At 53.5% G+C, this 20,830-nt stretch overlaps 10 protein-coding genes across 10 annotated transcripts; 4 read left to right on the top strand and 6 right to left on the bottom strand.

The window, feature by feature from the left end:
- Positions 1-133: 133 nt before the first annotated feature.
- On the top strand, positions 134-584 carry LTS14_000460 (uncharacterized protein; the record flags this gene model as incomplete). Its single annotated transcript, XM_064833173.1, has 3 exons — positions 134-203; positions 278-399; positions 474-584. 3 exons carry the CDS (start codon positions 134-136, stop codon positions 582-584), a joined length of 303 nt encoding a protein of 100 aa, XP_064699442.1.
- Positions 585-842: 258 nt separating this feature from the next.
- Positions 843-1,707, bottom strand: LTS14_000461 (uncharacterized protein; the record flags this gene model as incomplete). The annotated part of the gene is made up of 3 exons (XM_064833174.1): positions 843-1,175; positions 1,291-1,546; positions 1,610-1,707. 3 exons carry the CDS (start codon positions 1,705-1,707, stop codon positions 843-845), a joined length of 687 nt encoding a protein of 228 aa, XP_064699443.1.
- A 1,559-nt stretch (positions 1,708-3,266) lies between these two features.
- Positions 3,267-4,412, bottom strand: LTS14_000462 (uncharacterized protein; the record flags this gene model as incomplete). The annotated part of the gene is made up of 1 exon (XM_064833175.1): positions 3,267-4,412. The coding sequence occupies one exon, from the start codon at positions 4,410-4,412 to the stop codon at positions 3,267-3,269; it is 1,146 nt and encodes a 381-aa protein (XP_064699444.1).
- Positions 4,413-4,719: 307 nt separating this feature from the next.
- On the bottom strand, positions 4,720-6,074 carry LTS14_000463 (uncharacterized protein; the record flags this gene model as incomplete). The annotated part of the gene is made up of 2 exons (XM_064833176.1): positions 4,720-4,832; positions 4,892-6,074. 2 exons carry the CDS (start codon positions 6,072-6,074, stop codon positions 4,720-4,722), a joined length of 1,296 nt encoding a protein of 431 aa, XP_064699445.1.
- A 1,835-nt stretch (positions 6,075-7,909) lies between these two features.
- VAC8 (Vacuolar protein 8) lies at positions 7,910-9,916 on the top strand (the record flags this gene model as incomplete). Its single annotated transcript, XM_064833177.1, has 6 exons — positions 7,910-7,952; positions 8,021-8,103; positions 8,181-8,301; positions 8,357-8,470; positions 8,520-9,515; positions 9,573-9,916. 6 exons carry the CDS (start codon positions 7,910-7,912, stop codon positions 9,914-9,916), a joined length of 1,701 nt encoding a protein of 566 aa, XP_064699446.1.
- Positions 9,917-10,777: 861 nt separating this feature from the next.
- On the bottom strand, positions 10,778-12,466 carry LTS14_000465 (uncharacterized protein; the record flags this gene model as incomplete). The annotated part of the gene is made up of 1 exon (XM_064833178.1): positions 10,778-12,466. One exon carries the CDS (start codon positions 12,464-12,466, stop codon positions 10,778-10,780), a length of 1,689 nt encoding a protein of 562 aa, XP_064699447.1.
- Positions 12,467-12,952: 486 nt separating this feature from the next.
- On the bottom strand, positions 12,953-13,450 carry LTS14_000466 (uncharacterized protein; the record flags this gene model as incomplete). Its single annotated transcript, XM_064833179.1, has 1 exon — positions 12,953-13,450. The coding sequence occupies one exon, from the start codon at positions 13,448-13,450 to the stop codon at positions 12,953-12,955; it is 498 nt and encodes a 165-aa protein (XP_064699448.1).
- A 941-nt stretch (positions 13,451-14,391) lies between these two features.
- Positions 14,392-15,543, bottom strand: LTS14_000467 (uncharacterized protein; the record flags this gene model as incomplete). Its single annotated transcript, XM_064833180.1, has 1 exon — positions 14,392-15,543. One exon carries the CDS (start codon positions 15,541-15,543, stop codon positions 14,392-14,394), a length of 1,152 nt encoding a protein of 383 aa, XP_064699449.1.
- Positions 15,544-16,065: 522 nt separating this feature from the next.
- On the top strand, positions 16,066-19,158 carry DCP2 (mRNA-decapping enzyme subunit 2; the record flags this gene model as incomplete). Its single annotated transcript, XM_064833181.1, has 1 exon — positions 16,066-19,158. One exon carries the CDS (start codon positions 16,066-16,068, stop codon positions 19,156-19,158), a length of 3,093 nt encoding a protein of 1,030 aa, XP_064699450.1.
- Positions 19,159-19,555: 397 nt separating this feature from the next.
- On the top strand, positions 19,556-20,788 carry CAF17_2 (ccr4 associated factor; the record flags this gene model as incomplete). The annotated part of the gene is made up of 1 exon (XM_064833182.1): positions 19,556-20,788. The coding sequence occupies one exon, from the start codon at positions 19,556-19,558 to the stop codon at positions 20,786-20,788; it is 1,233 nt and encodes a 410-aa protein (XP_064699451.1).
- Positions 20,789-20,830: the final 42 nt, after the last annotated feature.

Raw genomic sequence — 20,830 nt, forward strand, 5'->3', positions numbered from 1 at the left:
AAACAGATGGCGAGCAAGGCAGGCGCGGATTAATCGAGGACAACGTATCCTGTAGAGAGATGGCGCTTCTCTACAAGATAGCAGATTATAATCAGTGTAGAGCTCGTGTCTGTTGGCGAATCCATTGCCCATAATGCCAATCAACTCAACGCTCGAGGCTCACGACTTCGCGCATATGACCGACATAACCCAGCAGATCATAAGTAAGCATATCATCAGTACAGATACTCAACGAAAACCTCGACTATCCATCTAATCGCAACGTACCGTAACACAGCCAACGCAGAAGTCCTCTTCTCCCGCGACCACGACCTGAAAGTCATAACCGCGCAAGCGCGAGCAAGCCTCCACTATGCCGCCCTAATGGCAAGCGACAACAAGTCCGCCAGCATCAACAAGGTATCTACTACACAAATTACAAGAAAGACTCCTTCCCAGCCGCAAGCAACTAACCATCACGGAACGAAAAACAGGAGTACAAAACCCTCCTCGTCAGCGCCGGCGAGCCCACCCGGCGCGAAAGCGTGCTAAAGTTACTCGAGGAAACCGAACGAAGGATAGCCAAGCAAATCCTGAAGCGATAAGCCGATACCGAAAGCCTGCGTGTGATGATGAGGATGATGTATACATTCCGTACAGTGTTACAGAACTACTATACAGCCATATTCAAAAAGTCTAATGTATAATCCATATGCACCTATCATTCATTTAGGTGTGGAAGAAGGGCTGCCTACCCGTAGACGCCCAATGCCGTGTTCCGATCCCAGTTATCTTCAGATTTACGCGCCGGGTTTATGATGCTATGTGGTTGTACACAACTCGCTGTAGAACAGCAAGAAAGATCAAAAGGAGAAGCTGAAGCCGGGTGTGACGGCTGATGAGGAGGATGTGGTGGTCGTGTTCGTTGCGGTCGTGTTTGTTGTGTTGGTGGTCGTGGTATTGTGGTCTGTGCCGTTGAAGTCGATGTATGTGCCGTTGAACAAGTTTGTGCCGTTGGAGTAAGTACCATTCCCAAGAGTCGAGTTGCCGAGCGTCCAGTTGCCAAATGTAGAGTTGCCGTTGATACCGTGCAGAGTCGCGTTGTCCACGACGAAGATTGTGTGCAAGACCAGGACCTCCTCAATAGCCTGTACCCACTGCGTGACAACCTCCCCCAGTACCTCGATAACGATCGGCTGCAGGTAATCTATACAACCCACAGCCAGATCAGCATACAGCCTCAGCTCGCAAGGGAAAGATCGAGCACAGTCACAGCAATCTCTTACGAAGAAGAGAAAACTGCTCCTATACCCGTATCCGACCAGCGATACCCGTCTCGATCGGCATGTCTCTCTTCCCATGCTTCGTCAAAGTACCATATCCTATCGCACCCGGCACGGCCGTAGGTAGTTGGTCCGGCACGGCGGAGAACTGCTGTGTGTAGATGACTTGTACGTAAGTTGCTGTGGAGCCGATCGTGCTTTCAACCCATTGAGTGGTAATGGACGGGTATTGAATAGCAGCTTGTGTTGCGGCGGGGGCTACGACGGCGGCGCCTTGTCGGTTTCTGTAGACCATTTGTTAGTATACTGCTATGACCGGGCGTTGTAGTAGGAATGTTGAAACGTACTCGAGATGTGGTGCCTGGACGAGGTCCGGTTCGGCGATGGCCTTTGCTATGGCGTAACTTGCGACTGCCAATATGCAGGGGAGTGTCGTGAACTTCATTGTTGTGTATGTGTGAACAGTCGAGATCGCGCTGCGATGTATTGTTGAGTGGCCGAAGGATTGTACAAGAAGAGAGGTGATCCAAGGCGTGGTCCGCGTAGAAGTGTCTCAGTGTCCAACAGCCACAAACGTCGTATGCTTATGCACAGCCGGGAAATGGTGTCTAAGACACGTAATGAAGCAGGGCAAGCCTCGTGGTATTCAGTGCAGCCTCCTCTTTTGACTTCGCTGCAGTATGTCTGGAGTGTCGTACAGTATGTGTGTATATACACAGCGATGCGATCTTCCCGCCTCCTTCTTCCTGCAAGTGCGTTTCCGGCCCAACGTATAGTGTACTCGGAGAAAGATGGCAAGGCCGGTCCGAAGCGTGTGAAGTGCTTTGCTGATAGGAACGACAGTATTAACACGCAAGTCCAGTCCAGTAAGAGCGAGAGTGTCGAAGTCGCGTCGGGTTGTCGATGTTGTATATGCTCGAATGCGAAAGGAAGCAGGCGATCGTAATAGAGCAGTTGGCAAGGGCCACGCAAGAGACCGCGAGTGAAAGCCGGAATCTTGCCCTCGTTGAAGACGGGGTCAGCCAATCAGACATGCTTTGAGAAATTGGCTTTGTTCAAGATCCGGCAGTGGCGCCGGGCTTGTCAACCTGAATCTCAGCCTACTACCACTGTGAGCACGCCACCTGAGTTGGATGGAGGAAAAGTCTTTTCGGTCAACACCGTTGGGCGATGGGTAGAGTTTGCCCTGGCGATGTTTGCCTCGTGAATCTGATCTGCCTATTGAGATAAGATGACATGAGATAAGATACTATGCCACAGACGGCCATAAGGCAAACGCAGCGACGAGATCCCAATGTGATAGGCAAACATAGAACCTCTACAAAAAGCACTGTGAAACATCTTTAATGGACTCCCTACCTAGTAGATCATCACCGTCACCATCAGAAGCAAAATCTTCCCATGCCCGGCCCAGGAATCATCGCCACCTTCGTCCTAGTAACGTTCGCATGGCTAGTGAATCCACCCAACTTTGGCCCAGACCCTTGTTTCCGTGAATGGAATGAAGCACACCAGCACGAGACTAACGGCGGGAACGTACTACGGAATCTCAACCGGCGGGAGCAGAAGAAGAGGGAACGAAGGCGAGACCAGGGGTATGAGGAAGAACGGCGGAGGCAGGGGGAGAGGAGGCGATAGTATCCTCGACCATCTAGCTAGCACCATGACCTGCTAACCGCTCATCAGCGTGTAAGGGTAGAAATGTACCCAGTGACGATGATATGCGATCCTCTCTACCAAGAACTACCAAATACCGTGACTCGATTTCCTAAACCAAAACCACAAAACATGAGTGAGGGTATCCTGCAAACTGTGTATCCATCCATTCGTCCAATCCAATCCGCGCACTCCGTAAACCAAATCCATCCCATTCGCCAAAACAGAAAACCCACCATCTAAACACTTTCTTCAGCCGTCAAAAACAATCATGATCATAATCCCACATACATATCCCTCATCCACAACCCCGCCCACCCAACCCATTCCCTTCAACCCTCAAACCCATCACCACACCACCGCCTCATCAATACCACCATCACCAGCTTCCCTACACCCCTCAAACCACCCACACCCCACCACATCCCCCACCGTCCCCCTCAACTCCACCTCCCGCTCCAAACACCCACTCACAAGCTCCAACACCGCATCCCCGCCCGCCGCCGCCTCCTTAAGCGCCTGAACATCCCAGTCCGCTCTCAGAATCAACTCGGCGGTTCGACTCGGCATCGGGTGGCGAAAGGGGAGTTCGCCCGTACAGAGCGCATAGACGATAACGCCATACGCCCATATATCCCCCGCTGTCTCGAAGAGCTTTCGATTCACGGAGAGGCCTTTCGGTGAGGCGTATTCCAACGTGCCGATGATCGAGGACGTGCGGCCGGGGTGCGAGATAGGGCTTCCTGCGGTCGGGTTGGTGGGCTGGGGGATCCCATGCATGGAATCGTGCATACCGGGGGTGATGGTGATACTGTGCTCTAGATCCTCCTCCACCTCATCATCATCGTCGATGATACTCCCATCATGATGCAAGAAATCCGCCAGCCCGAAATCACAGACTCGTAGATTTCCCGCCCCAGTCTCGGGATCGATGACGGTAGTATCGATCAAGCAATTCTCGAGCTTGATGTCGCGGTGACAGACCTTCATGTCTTGGTGGAGATAGCGGAGTGCGCAGGCAAGCTGCCATGCATACGCCTTGGCTAACTTCGGATCGAGGCCTTTCCGTCCATTATTCTGTCCTGCTTCCCGCCTCGACTTGCGGAGGAGATCGAAGAGTGTACCGCCGATATTGAGATCCATGACGCAGAAGGTGGCGAATTCGGTATCAAAGGTAACGTGTAGCTTGAGGATATGTCGATGATTCAGCCATCGCCAGACCGAGACTTCGTGTTCCAGCGCGTGCTGCGCCTTCTCGCTGTCTCGATCCTCCTCCACCTTGGCCACCCCGCCACGACCACCACCATCTACCTGAGGCTTCCGCACGATCTTGACCGCCCGCACGATTTCCTGCCCGTTGTTGATCGTGCGCGCTTCCTTGATCACGCCGAATCCTCCGGAGTTGATGAGACGTCCGATCACATACTCCGGGTTCATGCCAAAGGACTGACCTTCTTCGTCAGCTCGGGGTAAGGCAACAGGCTCGGCTGCCATGCTTTCCCGCGACCATGATCCCAAGAATGCTTGAGCGGGGCTGATAGATATATTGTTGTTGCCGGTATTGCGCCGTGAAGGACGTCTGGGTATGCGTGTAGGTCGTGAGGTTGAGAGTCGCGCAGAGCGTGTACTTGAATTCCTACTCAAGGGGCTGGTGAGGTCCGCCAGACTTTCAAGCGAGTGTTCAATAGTTTTTCCTTCGGGTATTGTTTGCGGTGAAACGACGAGCTTGTTTAGTATACTTTCATTACTATCAGTCATATTGCTTGGCATGGTGGGTGAGGTGGGCGAATGGAGATCTTCATCAAGCACTTGAGATGTCATCGATTCTGATGTCGGGAAGATTCGGGCTGTTGAAGGATTTGGTGATGGCTGGTTTGTGGTCTGGATCGCTGAGTGTGCGTTTGACTGGTTGTCCTGGTGGAAGAATCAGTCAGCTGACCCAGTCATGTGCACATGTTCTCACGAGAACTCACCCGTGAATGGATTGGTCTTGTACTCTCGTGGATCATAGACCTGCCCCTGCTCAGCTCCTTCATCTCCGCCCAGCTCATCCTCTGTGGGCTTGGAATCTTCACTCCGTCTAGGTGGCGACTTCCCTCTACCCTTGGCTCGTCCTCGTGCAGTGTTAGACTGTTTCCGGGCAAGGAGTTCGACGGCGGCGGCGATGGGGACCTTTTTGCCGTCGTCGGTGACGGCGTGCGTGGTGAATGAGATGGACTTTCCACGCTGCCTAAGGCCCGCCTGGAGAGCCTCGATCTCGGCGCTGCGCTGTTCATTTCGTGAGGCGGAGAAGGCGCGCCAGGAAATGCCTGAGCCATTCTGTTGCTTCGGCTTGTCCACGCGTTTGACTTCAAGGTGCTTTTTTGCCGGGCTGGTCAGTGCGCTCTCCCAGGGATTCAGTGTATCGAGGGTGTCCGGTGATGTGGAACTGTCGGCACTACCTTTACGAGAAGCTACGGCGTCTTCGTCGTCGTCCTCGTTGTCGCTGCTCTCGCTGTCCTGCAAGTATTTGGTACCCGCAAACGCGGAGGCTACGGTATGTTGAGATGGCTGTACACGTCCCTGCGATTGCTCTGATAAAGGCGCTCGACTTCCGCGTGGCGTAGAGGAGCGCTCGCCAGGCTCTGCACCGTCACTGTCCTTCCTTGGTGCGGGACTGGGTCGTCGGTTTCCACGCTTGCCTCCGCCAGAAAGCAGCTCCTCGTCACTGCTGTCGTCCAGATAGGCGAGCTGACCCGCCGCCTGCGCGATGGCACTTCTTGGCGGCTTGCTCTGCTGCAGGCCCTTATCGAGAGAACCACGCCTTCCCGCACCGTCAGTCACGCGCAGACTGGCCACTTGCGCGGGCGCCGGACTCGGTCGACGATCAGTCCTCTTCCCTGACACGCCTAACCACTCATCGTCGCTATCCCGCAATTGATCAAGTATGCTCGCTTTTCCCGGTCCACTCGGCACCGCCGACACAGCCTTCGGCTTCTCTACCGGTATCGCCTTCGTATTGGCGTTGTTGTTACGCTCGCGACGTCGGAATCTTTGCGCTTCTTCCTCACCATCATCTTCGAAGCCGGTCGCAAATGGATCACGGCGTCGGCCCTTCTTCGAGCCGGTATCGACTCGCAGGCCCTTGAAATGCTGCTGAATATCGTACGCGGCCATGTACTGCTATTGGAAGCGAGGAGGGGCAGCGTGTTATTGGGCGTCGAGGGTGTCGCTTTCGGGATGTCGTCGGGGCTGGGGCATCGAGCAGCAGTCAGGCAGGCACGTACAAACGAGCTGGAGGGAAGCTTGGCTGATCAACACACCACGCACAGATGGGGTAATGGTGAACGAGACAAAGGGATGGGGAGTAGTGTGGTGAAGATGGATCACGCAGTCAGCTCTTTGAGCTCTTTGAGAGTCAACATGCTGCCAAGCACACAGCCTCTCTAGCCAAGCACGCTGGCGCAGTGATTACACCTTACACATGATACTTTTGCGGTGGAGACACTGGAGAGCTCTGCACCCGCCCAAGTCAAAAGAATCTAGCCTCCCCCGCATAAATGCAACATTAGTATTACAGTACATGCAACACTGTCTCCCGTGCGGCGGCCCGCGTGGCGGGCAGCCATCTTTCTTGCACCTCGGAATCCGAGCACGTTGTGTGACTTGTGTTATAAACATGTGATTTGAGATTCGGTGGGATTATCGCGTGCGAGATGGTTTTGTGGCATATCTGTTCTTACCTTGTCATGGTAGTAAGAAATTCCTTATGGCTTCCAAATCACTCTTCCTCGAATCCGGCCGCGCGAGCTCGGATTGGGGATGAATGGATGATCATGACGTTGAAGCTTGCTACTGTATGAGAGAAGCTCGTGCATCTGCATCTGCATCTGCATACCGCGACCGCCGCATCAAGCCACCGCTCCAGTGGTAAGCGCTTCAACTCGGCCTCTTCTCGCACGTGGTCACCAATCACGTCGGTAGAGATTCCACATCCCCTTCGTATCCATGCCATTACAACATAATCCGGCATCGACAAGTAAGTGTTTGATGGTCGGTGAGGAAGTGTTCAATCATCATGCAATAATAATCTCACCCACCTTTCGGCAGTCGTGCTTTGCCGCACCAAAGTGACATGCTCCCGCAGCTTGATGAACAGCGAAGCTGTGTCTTGGGCTGCCTTGGCTGCATGAATAGGCTCCGCAAAGGACAGCTTCTTCCAGACGATATGCGTGCTCATCTTTCATCAGCTCGCTGCACACTGCGGGACTACCGTATCTCACTTGCTTGGCAGTGTCGAAGAAGCCGCACTTGGAAGAAGCGCAATAAATGTCTTCGTTGTCCATGAACAGGACGTATCTTGTACAGGCTCGGCTATTCCTGCAACTTCATGCTCCCATGGTCTAAGGTATGTACCGGCGCCTGTGTCTTGACTCTTGAGTAAATCATGTAATGAGTCGGCTGCAATTGGCCGAGGCGAGAGTGGTGGAATCAAGCCAGTCGCACTGGTTCGACATCATCATCGCAAGCGGCGCCTGCCAAACCAACGGTATACAATTTGTTTGTTGTCTGCCACGTGCTTTCGTTGCCCTTGATACCTGCCCTCTGTATGTAAGATATACACCATAGGTACTCAATAGCATGGCAGATCTGGAGACAAATAATAATCTGCATTCACCTCACATCCCCACGCAATCCTCAACGGCGGGAACTTTGACAGTCCAGAATCCAATAGCAAGCCGCGTTTCTTGACCCAGAACGCTAGTGTCACGCCAGAGACCGGCACTATCTGAGACGCCTCTTCACAAGATACTGTATCTGTATGCAACACGACATACACATCAACCACACACATCTCCGCCTGCATTGAGATTGAACGAGCATAGCTTGGCCCTTGTCCGCAATACATCACCTTCCATACGCGCACGAACTCGCATCTTAGCTGGAAACGGTGAAGCTACGGGACCTGCGTCTGTAGGACAGAAGCTGGGCAGGCCTGCCCAGGGCATGCGATGGCCGACCTATGCAGAAGGCTTTTCGCCCCTTGTTGTGGTAGTATGTGTGCACGCGAGCACGACGAAGAGTCTAGAGATTGCTGTATACTGATCACTCGCGTTGCGCAGGCCGATCGAAAGTAGATTACGACAATGTCCTCGCCGACTCGGAACGGGAAGCTGTTGCCGACCTGCTCAACTTCCTCGAGAATGTACGTGGAGCCCACGAGACCATGTCTGATAGGAAAGGGAGAAAGCATGGACATGTTATAACTGACGAGACGAACAGAGAGCTGAGACCGATTTCTTCTCCGGCGAGCCTTTGGTGGCATTGAGCACGCTGGTATACAGTCAGAATATTGACCTACAACGAAGCGCAAGCTTGACATTCGCCGAGATCACGGAAAGAGGTACGGGAGAGCAGGGAAGATGGACTGGGGCAGGAAAACTGATCATTAGCTACAGATGTACGGCCCGTGGACCGCGCAACACTCGAACCCATACTCTTCCTCCTTGAGAGCCCCGACATCGAAGTCCAGCGAGCAGCATCGGCTGCATTGGGCAATTTGGCTGTAGATGGTGAGCTTTAGTACTGAGCAATGACAGCAATCAAGCTGACCATATCTAGGCGCCAACAAAGTCCTGATCGTTTCGCTCGGCGGCCTCACCCCACTCATACGACAGATGAACAGTCCCAATGTCGAAGTACAGTGCAACGCAGTCGGCTGCATCACGAACCTCGCGACACACGAAGACAACAAAGCACGAATTGCACGATCCGGCGCCCTAGCACCTCTGACCCGACTAGCGAAGAGCAAGGACATGCGAGTACAGCGCAATGCCACTGGTGCGCTTCTCAACATGACACACAGCGACGACAACAGGCAACAATTGGTGTCTGCCGGCGCAATTCCTGTTCTGGTAAGCTTATTGAGCTCCCCGGACACAGACGTGCAGTACTACTGCACCACGGCGTTGAGCAATATCGCGGTCGACTCGGCGAACAGGAAGAGATTGGCGCAGACGGAGACAAAATTGGTGCAGAGTTTGGTGCATTTGATGAAGGGTCAGGCGCCGAAGGTGCAATGTCAAGCTGCTTTGGCATTGAGGAATCTGGCCAGCGATGAGAAATACCAATTGGAGATTGTGAGGGCGGGAGGTCTGCCACCATTACTCAACCTGCTGCAGAGCAGTTATCTGCCACTTATACTTTCCGCCGTGGCATGTATCCGGAATATCAGCATACATCCCATGAACGAGTCGCCGATTATCGATGCTGGATTCTTACGACCGCTGGTGGATTTGCTGGGGAACACGGACAATGAGGAGATACAATGTCATGCGATCTCTACGCTGCGGAATCTGGCGGCGTCGTCAGACAGAAACAAGCAATTGGTGTTGGAAGCAGGAGCGGTGCAGAAGTGTAAAGAGTTGGTTCTTGAAGTACCGCTATCTGTGCAAAGCGAGATGACGGCTGCGATCGCCGTGCTGGCTTTAAGCGACGAGCTGAAGCCAGAGTTGCTCAACCTGGGCGTCTTCGATGTCCTCATCCCTTTGACGGAGAGCGAGAGTATAGAGGTCCAGGGAAACAGCGCTGCGGCGCTTGGAAACCTGAGCAGCAAAGGTACGTCCATACAGAGTTCCGTCTTGGTGAAGGACCCTGCTAACACAAACCCCCAAGTCGGCGACTACACCCTCTTCCTTTCCTCTTGGAACCAACCCTCCGGCGGCATCCACGGCTACCTCTCCCGCTTCCTCAACTCCGGCGACCCGACCTTCCAACACATCGCCATCTGGACGCTGCTCCAGCTCCTGGAATCCGGCGACCAGAAGTTGATCGAGACGATTAATGGGAGTCGGGATGTTATGGAGGTGGTGAGGGGGATTAGTGAGAGGAATGTGGAGAATGAGGGGGAAGAGGGAGGGGATGATGCGGCGGAGAGTGAGGATGGGGAGCAGGAGGTTGTGGCGTTGGCTAGACGGTGTGTGGAGATTGGGGGTGGGGAGGGGGGGGACCGAGGGTGAGGATTGGGATGACTGGAGCTGGCGGCATGAGCGATCGGGATGTCCGCCAGCCAAGGCCCGAAAATGCTGCTTACGGCAGGTCATGGTGGAATTTGAGGAAGAGCGGGGATATCTGGCCGGCATATCACGTCGAAGCAAGCAAGCAAGCGTGCAAAGAAGACCAGTGGCGCATTTGAACATGGCAAGCGAGCAAGCAGGCAAGGCGTTCGAATGGCGTTCATCTGTCCCTCCTCGTCAGTCTGTCTGTATCTGGAGTACTCTGGCAAGTGGATGGGAAAGGCATGGATGGGCTCATGGTTATCATTGTTTTGCTGCATATTTGCTACTAGCGTTAATGGATTCGGCGGAGATACCTCTTCTGTTTTTAGTTTTTATGACGGTTGAGAGACAGTCTTATATCAGGTCCAGTTCAGACCAGGTCCAAGTCTGGCCAGCTTTGATTCATCAGACCAGCTGCAACTCAGACCAGCTCCAATCTAGGGAAATGGTTCAAATTCAGTAATAGCCCTCTTCCTCCAGGATCTGCTGCACCAACTCTTTCTCCATCTCGCAACCAGTCTGCTCGTCTGAAAGTCCTCTCTTGGCCAGCCGTACTCGTCGTTCAGGAATGTATCCTTGAGCTTGATCGCCCATGGCTTCTCCTCACTACCTTCTGTGTTCAGGTAACCATCCATCAGATTCAGGGATCCAGTCACCATTATTCATGTGCACGAGCACGCGCGTCAAGTATGTCGGCGCGTGCTCCGCTGGCCAGTACAGATACTCGTTCCCATGGCGTGCTCTGCGTCTGAAATCATGCGCTCCTTCGGGAAGATGTCTGCCAAGGTCTGTTCCGAGGTGGCGGACAACATCTACATCATGTCAGTCGAGATCTGTCGTACCGGAAATGGTAGCGAGGGATTTACTATTCTCCACATCTAACACGAGCGAGGGATCATCCCCCTCGCTACTATGAAGCAGGAACATGTCTACCGGCCTAGCCTTCCACTGCAGTCCTTCGGTTTTTTCGGGACCGGGCGTCAGCATGACGGGATGATCGATATATTTCGTCTCACGGATAATCTCTGCGGATCTGTAGTCGACACTTTCCATCTCATAGATCACGCATCGATAGCCCGCTGGTGCGTACGGTAGCTTTCTCATCAGAGATACACAGCGAGGGTCTAGATCTGCATGGTGCTCGAGCTGAGACAGGTCGATTTCATGGCCTTGTGGAGGTGCGAAGGTGACTTCGTGGTCTTCGAACATGCCCATGCGGATTGCGGTAAGGTAGATTGAGGTCATGAGCTTAAATATCTCGTCTTCGTCATAGTCACTGGAGGGTACACTTTTAGGTGTCGCGAACGCTACGGTAGCATCCAGTGCGCAGATGACCCGGTGCACGTTCTTGGGCTGCTTTATTTCGATCCAGTCGAGATGAAATCGTTGCTGCTGGTCGTTCAACAAGCCGAGTTGACCATGATCGTTGCTCCCAATAGCGAACAATCTATGGTCCGTCGTCACAATGGCAATATGCGAAGAGCCTACCGCTATATCGAGGATACCAGGAACGAGCCTATGATTGCTGTCGTGGACTGGAACGAGCATGGCCACACTGGGCTGAGCCATCTCAAGACATGCTAGATGGTCGTCATGGTCTGCTCCTCGACTGTCCCATAGGTAAAGTTTCCCTTGTCTTGATATAGCTGCTCCATATCGACTCCCTGCTGCGATCTTTTCTACCAGCACACTTTCCAGTCCGCTCATGGTCCTTGGCAGTTGAGCTTTGGAAGCATCTCCTTGAGATTGAATGGTCTGAGAATCATGATCATCCGCGTCGGGCACATGTACGATACCAATGTCCAGTAATAGTAGGAAGTGTCTGTCAAAAGCAACTAGTTGTAAAGGCTCACCGCAGAAGGTCCACCGTCCCGTGGGCTGATCTTCGCTTGGCTCGTCTCCTTGAGCATGCCATGTCGTGAATTTCGCGCAGCTCTCGAACAGAAGAATATATCTCCCTACGTCGCCCGTCCCACCGTCGTTCAACTCTGCACTTTCATGCTCCCGGTGTTCGATCGTACAAACTACGCTCCCATTCGGACTCATGGCAACAAGCCCAAGCTTCGGACTCTCGGGCCGTAACACAGATGTAACAAAAACAGCATTCCTCTCGAGTCCATAGGGAGCAGCAGGAGTGACATCCCAGTTTTCCCCCATCTGTCCCGGTAAAGGATATGGCCGCACAAGATTGAGCTGGCTTCGCTCGTCGACGAAGCCAAGCATACCGACATCTGGATGGCCGCAAGCAGTTCCAAGTATAGGCTTGGTAAACATGCGCGCACAATGGCGTTGTCGACCTTCGCTAGCGATGACGTCGTCTACCAGTGTCACCGTGGTATTGCTATCTACGTACAGAATGTCGAACGATCTGTACGCTGGAGGAGGCTGGTCGGCAAAGCGAAGGCGAAAAGTAGATATATTGGATCCTGTTTCGCGCGGGAACAGCTGGCCATGATTATTAGAGCCTGTCATATAGATGTCGTACTGCTCTCGCGATTCGCGACGAGCCATGGAGGGTGGTTGACTGGACGCTTGTGCGTCTATCCTGCGTTTCCGCTTCCCTGGACGATGGGATATCGGTATCTACAGCCAACCAGGTCATATAATCGTACATGATGTTTAGATTGTGGTCCCTACAGGCTAGACCCATAATTCATGTTGTCGTGTTTGCAGTGTCGAGATTGTCGGCATGGTGTACCGCATCTGCACACCGCTCAACACAAGAATGGCAGTCTGCAATCAATAGCACTGTGACGTGTTGCTGACACAGGATTGACTCTGAGGTCAAGTCGACGGTTGTTTCGCGCGGTGCATCATGCAGGAAGAGAAAACGAACGTCAGCGTGAGGTGAAGTCAACATGTTTTCAAGCTAGCCAAGAGACGCTACGTACTTCTGGAGACAGACAGCACAAATCTCTCGCAAACCCGTGGAGATCAAGCAACCATTATCCATCATCACTCATGAGACACTACTGACCTTCGACAAGGATATGTCCTTCAGAGGCCAGGGTGAGCCTCACGCATATGCTTCACCAACTTATCCTTGCGCGTAAAGGCGCTCGTACCGACACAATCGCAACCTGGCTCATCGCAAGCGAACTGTCCCTGAGAGTGTGTCGCCATGTGGCGCTTGATCTCGTAGGCTCCGTTGAAGAGCTTGCCAGAAAAGCATATGCCGCATTGGAGGATCTTGGCTGGCTGGCGACCCGGCGGGATGTCGCTAACATTGTAGCACACTACCTTGGCTGGCTGCTGTACCATAATCTGTTGCTGGCCCTTTACCCCTGGTATGGGCACTTTCCCACGTTGTGATACTGGATACATACCATTCGTTTGTGCCGGCATGGGCGCAGGCCCTTCGTCGTTGCGCGCAAGGTTGTTCATCTGCCCAGGTACTAAGCCCGAGCCGCATCCCGGCGCACCTTGATCATTGTCCCAGACTCCAGCAACAGCGTTGGGACCACATTCATAAGCTAGCCAGTCAACGTGATCCATTGAAAGGACGTTAACGTAAGTGTTAGAGTCAGCACTCCGGGCCCCACTCGATGGCTCATGTGCCCAAGGTGACACGTCCAGACGTGCTTGAAAATCATGATCATAGCATCGGAAGGGGCTTGGTTGCAAGGGTGAAGTCGAGAAGACGCCAACGTCTGCCGTCGAACAGTGCGACTGAATGGGCACGGACCGGTCGACGAGGCTTCTTTGCAACTTACTGCTTTCAGAGGGCCGCAAGAGTGTGCCTGGTTTTCGATGGTCGGACGCTGTTTTGTTTCCGATGTAAATCAGTCCCTGTCAAAAAAAACTCACCCGCCGGTAGCGTAGCCCTCGGAAGGACCAACGACTACCATTGGATCATCTGTCTGCAGGTTGACCAGAGCCGCCCAGTCCTCCTTCGACATCGTCTCGATGTAAGCCATTAAGTGGTCGTATTCGTTGCTTGCCATGTCGATGCGTTGGCAGAGGCGTCCGAGGGCGAGTTGTGGCGTTTTCGGGGCGTAGATGATCGGTGATTGGCTGGGAAGCAAGAAAAGGTGGATTCGAAAGTGAAGAAAGATGCGAAAAAGAGCTTGAAGGGAGGTGATGGGAGAGTTGTACACTTATGCTCTTCGCGTCTGTGTTCACCGACACGTAGACGAGGGCGACGCTACCCCTGTGTCCTATGTAGTGATACTGTGTATTCGTGCCGCCTGTGAAAGCTCTGGTGAAAGGTCCCTCTCTTGGCTGCGCGGGATCAACAGAATCGCATCTTACAGCTCTATAGCAGTTCTTATGGTCTACTTGTCTGCATCGTGTGGGTTGAACACAGTGCATGCAAGTTGGTCGAAAGCTTGGCATTTCCCTGTGCGATTGAAAAGACCTAGACCAAGAATCAGAAAAGGTGTATGCTTGGCTCGGAGATGATGTGGCTTCAATATCGGCTACTCAGCAAGAACATTTCACTCGTTGGTGGTACCTCCGGCCTCCTCCTTTCTTATCGCTTCCTCCATTCGCCGCCTCTGAGCGTTTTTGAGTCGTATCATTGTAATGTCGTCCAGCGAATAACTATCTCCACCCTTTGGCGTACCAGCTGTGGTACTTTTGAAGCTCGCAAAGCTTGGCGCTCTCTTTGAGCCCGCACCTTGGTCGTTGCTGGTCGCAGCCTTGGCAGTACTTCCCTGGCTGCCGAGTCCTATGGCCTCTGCTCGAGCTGTGGAAAGTGGTGTTCCGGTTTGTGCAGTCGGATCGGAACTATTGAAAGTCTTCGGTATGCAGTCTGGTTCTTGTCCAGCTGCCCAGCCTACTGCCTCGAATTGCTTCCAATCGTGGCTTTCATCTGCTGCTTGTACTTTCGAGAAATCGCTCACTGCTGCATGTGCTCCTACTATGCTCTTGTATACGAGCATGGCGATTGTGTAGAGCTGTCTGTGCTTCTCGCCATCCTTCTTGATCTTCTTCTCACGCAACACACAGACTTCTACGGGACCAAAGCGCCCCCATAGCCGCGACACTGCATCTTTGTCGAGTTCTGAAGGTGAAGGGTACCGGAAAGTCACCGATCGATCCATCTCAGACGGGTTGTTGCTCTGCTGGGCCGGTGTCTGACCTTCTCGCACCTCTTCCGTCTTCTCTTCTTTCACATCCATGCTTTCAGCTTCCCTCCTCAGCTCACCCTCCCTCTCCCTCCGCCGCCTTCTAGTATCCTCCGCAATCCTCCCTAACTCCCTCTCAAACTCATCCTCCGCCGCGCGCTCGTCCCTCTTCCTCTTCAAAGCTCCACCCTCCCTCCGCTCCAAATCCTCCTTCATCCACTTCCTCCGCCCGTCAAACGCCGCCTCCCTCTCCTTCTTCTCATGCCGTGCCCGTCTCGCATTGTCGTAGAGTTCGCGTACCGCCGGATCACTGAGCACATCGGCTGCTATCTGGACGAGCTCAAACTTTTCTCGAGCTTCGACGTTGTTGGGGCCGACTTTGTCTGGGTGGTATAGTCGGGATGTCTTGCGGTAGGCTGTGCGGATTTCAGAGGCGGAGGCGGTGGATGAGGTGTTTAGTAGGTCGTAGAAGTCGTGGGAGGAGTCGAGTGCTTTGGATTTGAGGTCGTCCGAGGCCATGATGAGACTGGCTTTGTGGCAAGGCTGCTGAGCACTGCGAGACTGCTCCGGTGGTTTGCGTGACCAGGTGGTTTCAGAATGTATAGAGGCGTCAAACGACCCTCTGACCTCTGGCTCGCGACACAGGAAGAGTGTGAGCAGAGCGTCTGATGATTACTGGATCGAGCCATATACAATATGACTAATGCACGGCCCGTCTCTGCTTCCGATGCCGATGTCCGATCCGAAAGCACGATCAGCAGCCAGCCTTTCGAGCTCGAGTGAACAGCAGTTAATCGGAATAACAGCCTCTTTCCAAAGAAAGTATTGTTCTGTATGCCTCGATCGGCTCATACTACGCACCAAGCTGCAATCTATCCTTCAAGACAAGATCTCGTTTCTTGTCTCTTGCAGACTGACTGGCACAAGTCAACACCGTTGAAGCGGCAGCTGCTCCAAGCGCGCAGCTACGCTTTCACACTTACTTCTACACCTCGACTCTTCCGAGGCACGCCATGACCCATCACTTCACATATTATCACCATGGGAGAGATTACAAGCATGAGCCTAGTTGATTGGCTCGACGACCTGACCGTTCGTTTCTTACTGAACCTCCCAGCATCTGAGCTATCCTCAGTCCCACGCCTATGCTTCCAGGTAGAAGAAGCACAATGGTTTTACGAAGATTTCATACGACCAGCTGCTGCGGCGGCGGGTAAACCACTACCCAGTCTGCCTCTAAGGCAGTTCTGTCTCCAGCTATTTCAGCATTGTCCGCTGCTGAGCGGCTTCACCGATGCCCAGCATATCGCAGCTTACGAGGAGTTTTTGGCATATAAGGTACGAGTGCCTGTGAGAGGAGCGATCTTGATGGATGAGACTATGGAGAAGCTGGTACTTGTCAAGGGCTGGAAGAAGAGCGCTAGCTGGTCCTTCCCGCGGGGCAAGATCAACAAGGACGAAAAGGATTTGGATTGTGCGATACGCGAAGTGTACGAGGAAACTGGCTTCGATGTTAGAGGTGCTGGTCTCATACCAGCGAACCCGGAGGATGTGAAGTTCATCGATGTGACTATGCGTGAACAGCACATGAGGCTATTCGTGTTCCGCAATGTGCGAGAGGACACACATTTCGAGCCTCAGACACGGAAAGAGATCAGCAAGATTGCTTGGTACAATGTACGTGACCTACCAGGTTTCAAAAAGCAGAAACATGGTGCGCCGGATCAGGCACACCACGCAAACAAGTTTTATATGGTCGCGCCGTTCTTGGGACCATTGAAGAAGTGGGTTGGACAGCAGAAGAGGGTAGATGCGCAGCAGGATGCTCAAACCGTGGCGCCTGGAAACGAGATGGCGCATGCGAATGTAGAGGACGAGACGGAGGCTTTAGAGGAGCCATTGGCCGAGCAGGCATTGGATCCAAGTGCAGATTTGAGGAGGCTGCTTAGCATTGGTGGGTTGACACAGGCACCTCCTTCGCAACCTACCCAGCAATCGGGACAGCCACCTCCTGTTGATGGAGGCCGTCCAAACAATCTTCTGGCCATGCTTCAAGGATCTGGACCTCGAGCTCAGGCAGGCCTGCCGCAAACGCCGTTCGAGCAGATCAATGCTTTCCCACCAAAACCGGAAAGCCCACATCCTCACCACGCGCGCCAGACTAGCATACCGTACCAGCAACCTGTGCCACAGTTTCCATTCGGCCCAACCAGAACTCAACAGCAGGCAGAGCAGCACAATTTCACGGTGCCAACGCCAGGCATATTTGGCAATGGAGGATTTGCCCAAGGACCCCAGCACCCTTTCGTACAGCCACCCCAGCAGTATCCAAACATGCAACACCAACTGCCACAGCAACACAATCTCCTGCAAAGACCTATGTCTGGACATCAGAGCGACGTCCCCTTCGGCATACCACAACGACGGCCTTTTAAGCCACCATTTCAGAACCAACCTCAAATACCGCCTCAGCCCGCCTATCAGCCTCAAGCGCCCTTGCACTTCTCCCGCAACTCAGACGCACTCATGGCTCCCCAGGGTCCACAAGGTGTCATTAGTGGCGGGCCTGCGGCTCCCAAGGCCGAAAACTTGCCTATGCCAAGGTTGAGTGCGCATTCGCTCAGTTTGCTTGATACATTCAGGAGTGGTGGTCCACAACAGCCCTCAGCTTCCGGTAAAGGCCAGGGTGCCGCAAGACAGCCAAGTCAGCACCAGAGCGCCTTGCTGGATCTGTTCCGCAAGTCATCTACCACACCTTCTGGAGCACAGGGGCCTGCACCTGAGATTCCACCCTCGCCAACGTCGACGGAGGCTACTGTCAGACCTCCTCAGGCACCAATCAGGAAGTCTTCGACCATCAATGAGATCACAAGGACGCTACCAACGAGCTTTAAGAGGAAGTCCTCCTCAGCATCGCAGCATCCAACACTACCAGTCCAGCCTACAACACAACCATCTTCACCGTCTTCAATGCAGCCAAAGCTGCCCTCACCACAATCGCTTGAGCGACCCAGCTCCAGTGGTCAGCTGTATGACCCGTCGACTCCTAGCACCGGCCCACGATCAGTCCATCAAGCGCCAGCCAACAATGGCCTAACGACTTTACCAAAAGTGCAGCAGCCACCACCTCATCACGCACAACGGCCGGCCAAAGCTCCGAAGTCGAAGCACGCGTCGCCTTCTAGACAGCCATTTTCAGGCAAAGTCAACGAGAACGGCACACCGCACGCAGGTCCACAGCCACCGTTCAAGATTCTAGCCCGACCTGATTCCATGCGAGCGCAGAAATATCCAGCTCTGCAAGCAGAAAAACCGCCTTCGAGTCCGCTACGGCATGAAACGCCGAAGCCCAGTAATGCTACACAAAACCCGGCTGTACAGCTTCTGAAGAGGCCCGAGAGTGTGGATCCAATCACTGTACAAAAGGTTGCTGAGATTGTCGAGGAGCATCAGGACAATGCCGCACCTGGGTTCGATAAGAGGGATCAGTTGCTTGCGTTGTTTGGGAGGTCAGGTACTGCCTCTCCGCCTGCTACGCAAGCTCCTCTACAGATGCCTGCCCAAGAAGCACCCAAGACTAATCTTCTTGATCTCTTTGTTGCCAATAAGGCGCCCGTTCCCGATCAGCCACGACGTCCAGCACAGCCGCCCGCGATGAAGCCACCGCCTCCACCCCAGCTCAAGGGCGAGAGGCAGGCCAGCAGCCAGAACATCCAGCATCATCGTCAACAAACACCGCAGAACGCGCTACTAGACTTATTCAACAGACCTTCTGCACCGGCAGTCAACAAGCTAGATAGCCCAGGAACGCCTATCTCGCCCTTTGCCCTTGGCACACCAGCTACACGCCAGCCCCCTACGTTTCCATCCGCAACAAACACTATGAACCCCTCAGCCATAGCAGAAGACATCAGATCCGGATCCGGGGCAGCTCTCACACCTACTCCTATTGTCGGGGAGGCAAGCAGATCAAGACTGGGTAGTATGGCTTCTGCGAATGGTGTGGGAAGTGCTAGTGAAAGCAGGAAGGGCAGTGGGTCTGGCACGCCTGTTGAGGCTAAGGGGTTCTTGCTGGATTATCTGAATGGTGTTGTTGCTAAGGAGGGCGGGGGTAGGGGTCCTAGAAGACATTGATACAGGTGTGATGGGACGCAGTCGCTGGGAAAGGGAGACGAGCTTGTCGTAGCAGAAGAGATTAGGTCGTTCTGTACTGTATCACTCACACGTGGTGTACTTGACTACGTTCGGAGTCATGATGCCTCTGGCCAACTGTCACATGGTTTCATCAAACTGGCGGTCGTTGTGACCTGATCCGAGCGGTACTCTATGCTGGTGATGAGAGCTACATAAAACGGGGGGCAAAGTGCCTGAGGTAAATACCTTACTGTGCGTACTATACTAAGGTATGCGTACGTACTTTGCGGGCCTTCCGCTTCGGCATTCCCGATCGTCCCGCATGACATCAGATCCGTGAACCTCGACTCTGAGCTTTACTTTTATGCTTCGCTATAAGCATCTCATGCTCTGAACGATGCCTGTACGCTCCACCCGCGCACCTTGGACATGCGCACAATGCCTGCTTAAGCAAAAAGCACGTAGAGCCCTCCTTCGCCGCTCGATCTCCACCAGTGCAGCTCCTCCTCTCCCACCAGCTTCAGGCGCAGCACACCTCACCACCCGTCGCCTCATCTCCCTTCACGGTCCAGATAGTCCGAAGTTCCTTCAAGGCCTTATCACAAATAACGTCCTCACACCACCCGCACGACAAGGATCTTTCTACGCTGCTTTCCTCACAGGACAAGGAAGGGTGGTCGTAGATGTCTTTGTATATCCCACTCAAGGCTCGCGATGGCATGGTCAAGCATATGGAGACGGAGAGCCGGGATATTTGGTTGAGGTGGATGCAAATGAGTTAGAGGTGTTGGCGAAGCATATCAAGAAGCATAAATTGAGGAGTAAATTCAAGATGAGGGTTTTAGAGGAGGGTGAGATGGGGCTGTGGAGTTCATGGCGGGAGGAGGGGAGGTGGACAGCGCATCCTTCGCAAGACAGCAATCAGAGTATTTCGGAAGAAGGGTACTTGAGTGCTACGGATGCCAGAGCACCAGGGATGGGTACACGGCTTCTGCTACCATCCTCTTCACAAAGCGGCAGCGGCCTTCCCGCCGAATTAGAGCTGGAGGAAGCGCCTCTGAGCGCATACACGATCCGTAGATATCTACGCGGTGTACCCGAAGGTCAGAGGGAGTTTGCGAGGGAGGAGAGTCTACCTATGAATTTCAATGTCGATCTTATGGGTGGGATCGACTTCAAAAAGGGTTGTTATACGGGACAAGAGCTGACGGTAAGGACGCATCATACGGGTGTGGTGAGGAGGAGAGTGTTGCCTGTTGTGCTCCAATCAAGAGGAGAGGAGGGAGGAGCGGATCTGGTCTACGATTCCTCCGCAGCAGAATTGATTGATAGTGTGCTTGGTCATGAAGGCGCGGGCTTAGGAGAGGGAGAGATCAGGAGAGATGATCAGAGGAAACGACCCACGGGCAAGCTGATAGCGAGGACGGGGAACGTGGGCTTAGGACTCTGCAGGCTGGAACAGATGAGTGACCTGAGCATATCGGGCGAAGGCAGCTCGTTCGGTCCTGAAGATAGATTCATGGTCCAGGCGAAGGAAGGCGATGGCGCTGTGGCAGTCAAGGCCTTCGTGCCAGACTGGATACGAGGCCGATTACGTGGGCCGAAGGTCCAGAAACGTGTAGAAATGTAATGTGTATCATAGACGGTATGGCCACATTTACACAACAGCACA

The sequence above is a fragment of the Recurvomyces mirabilis genome (assembly GCF_035927965.1).
Source record: "Recurvomyces mirabilis strain CCFEE 5264 chromosome Unknown scaffold_1, whole genome shotgun sequence".
Classification (NCBI taxonomy): Eukaryota; Fungi; Ascomycota; class Dothideomycetes; order Mycosphaerellales; family Teratosphaeriaceae; genus Recurvomyces; species Recurvomyces mirabilis.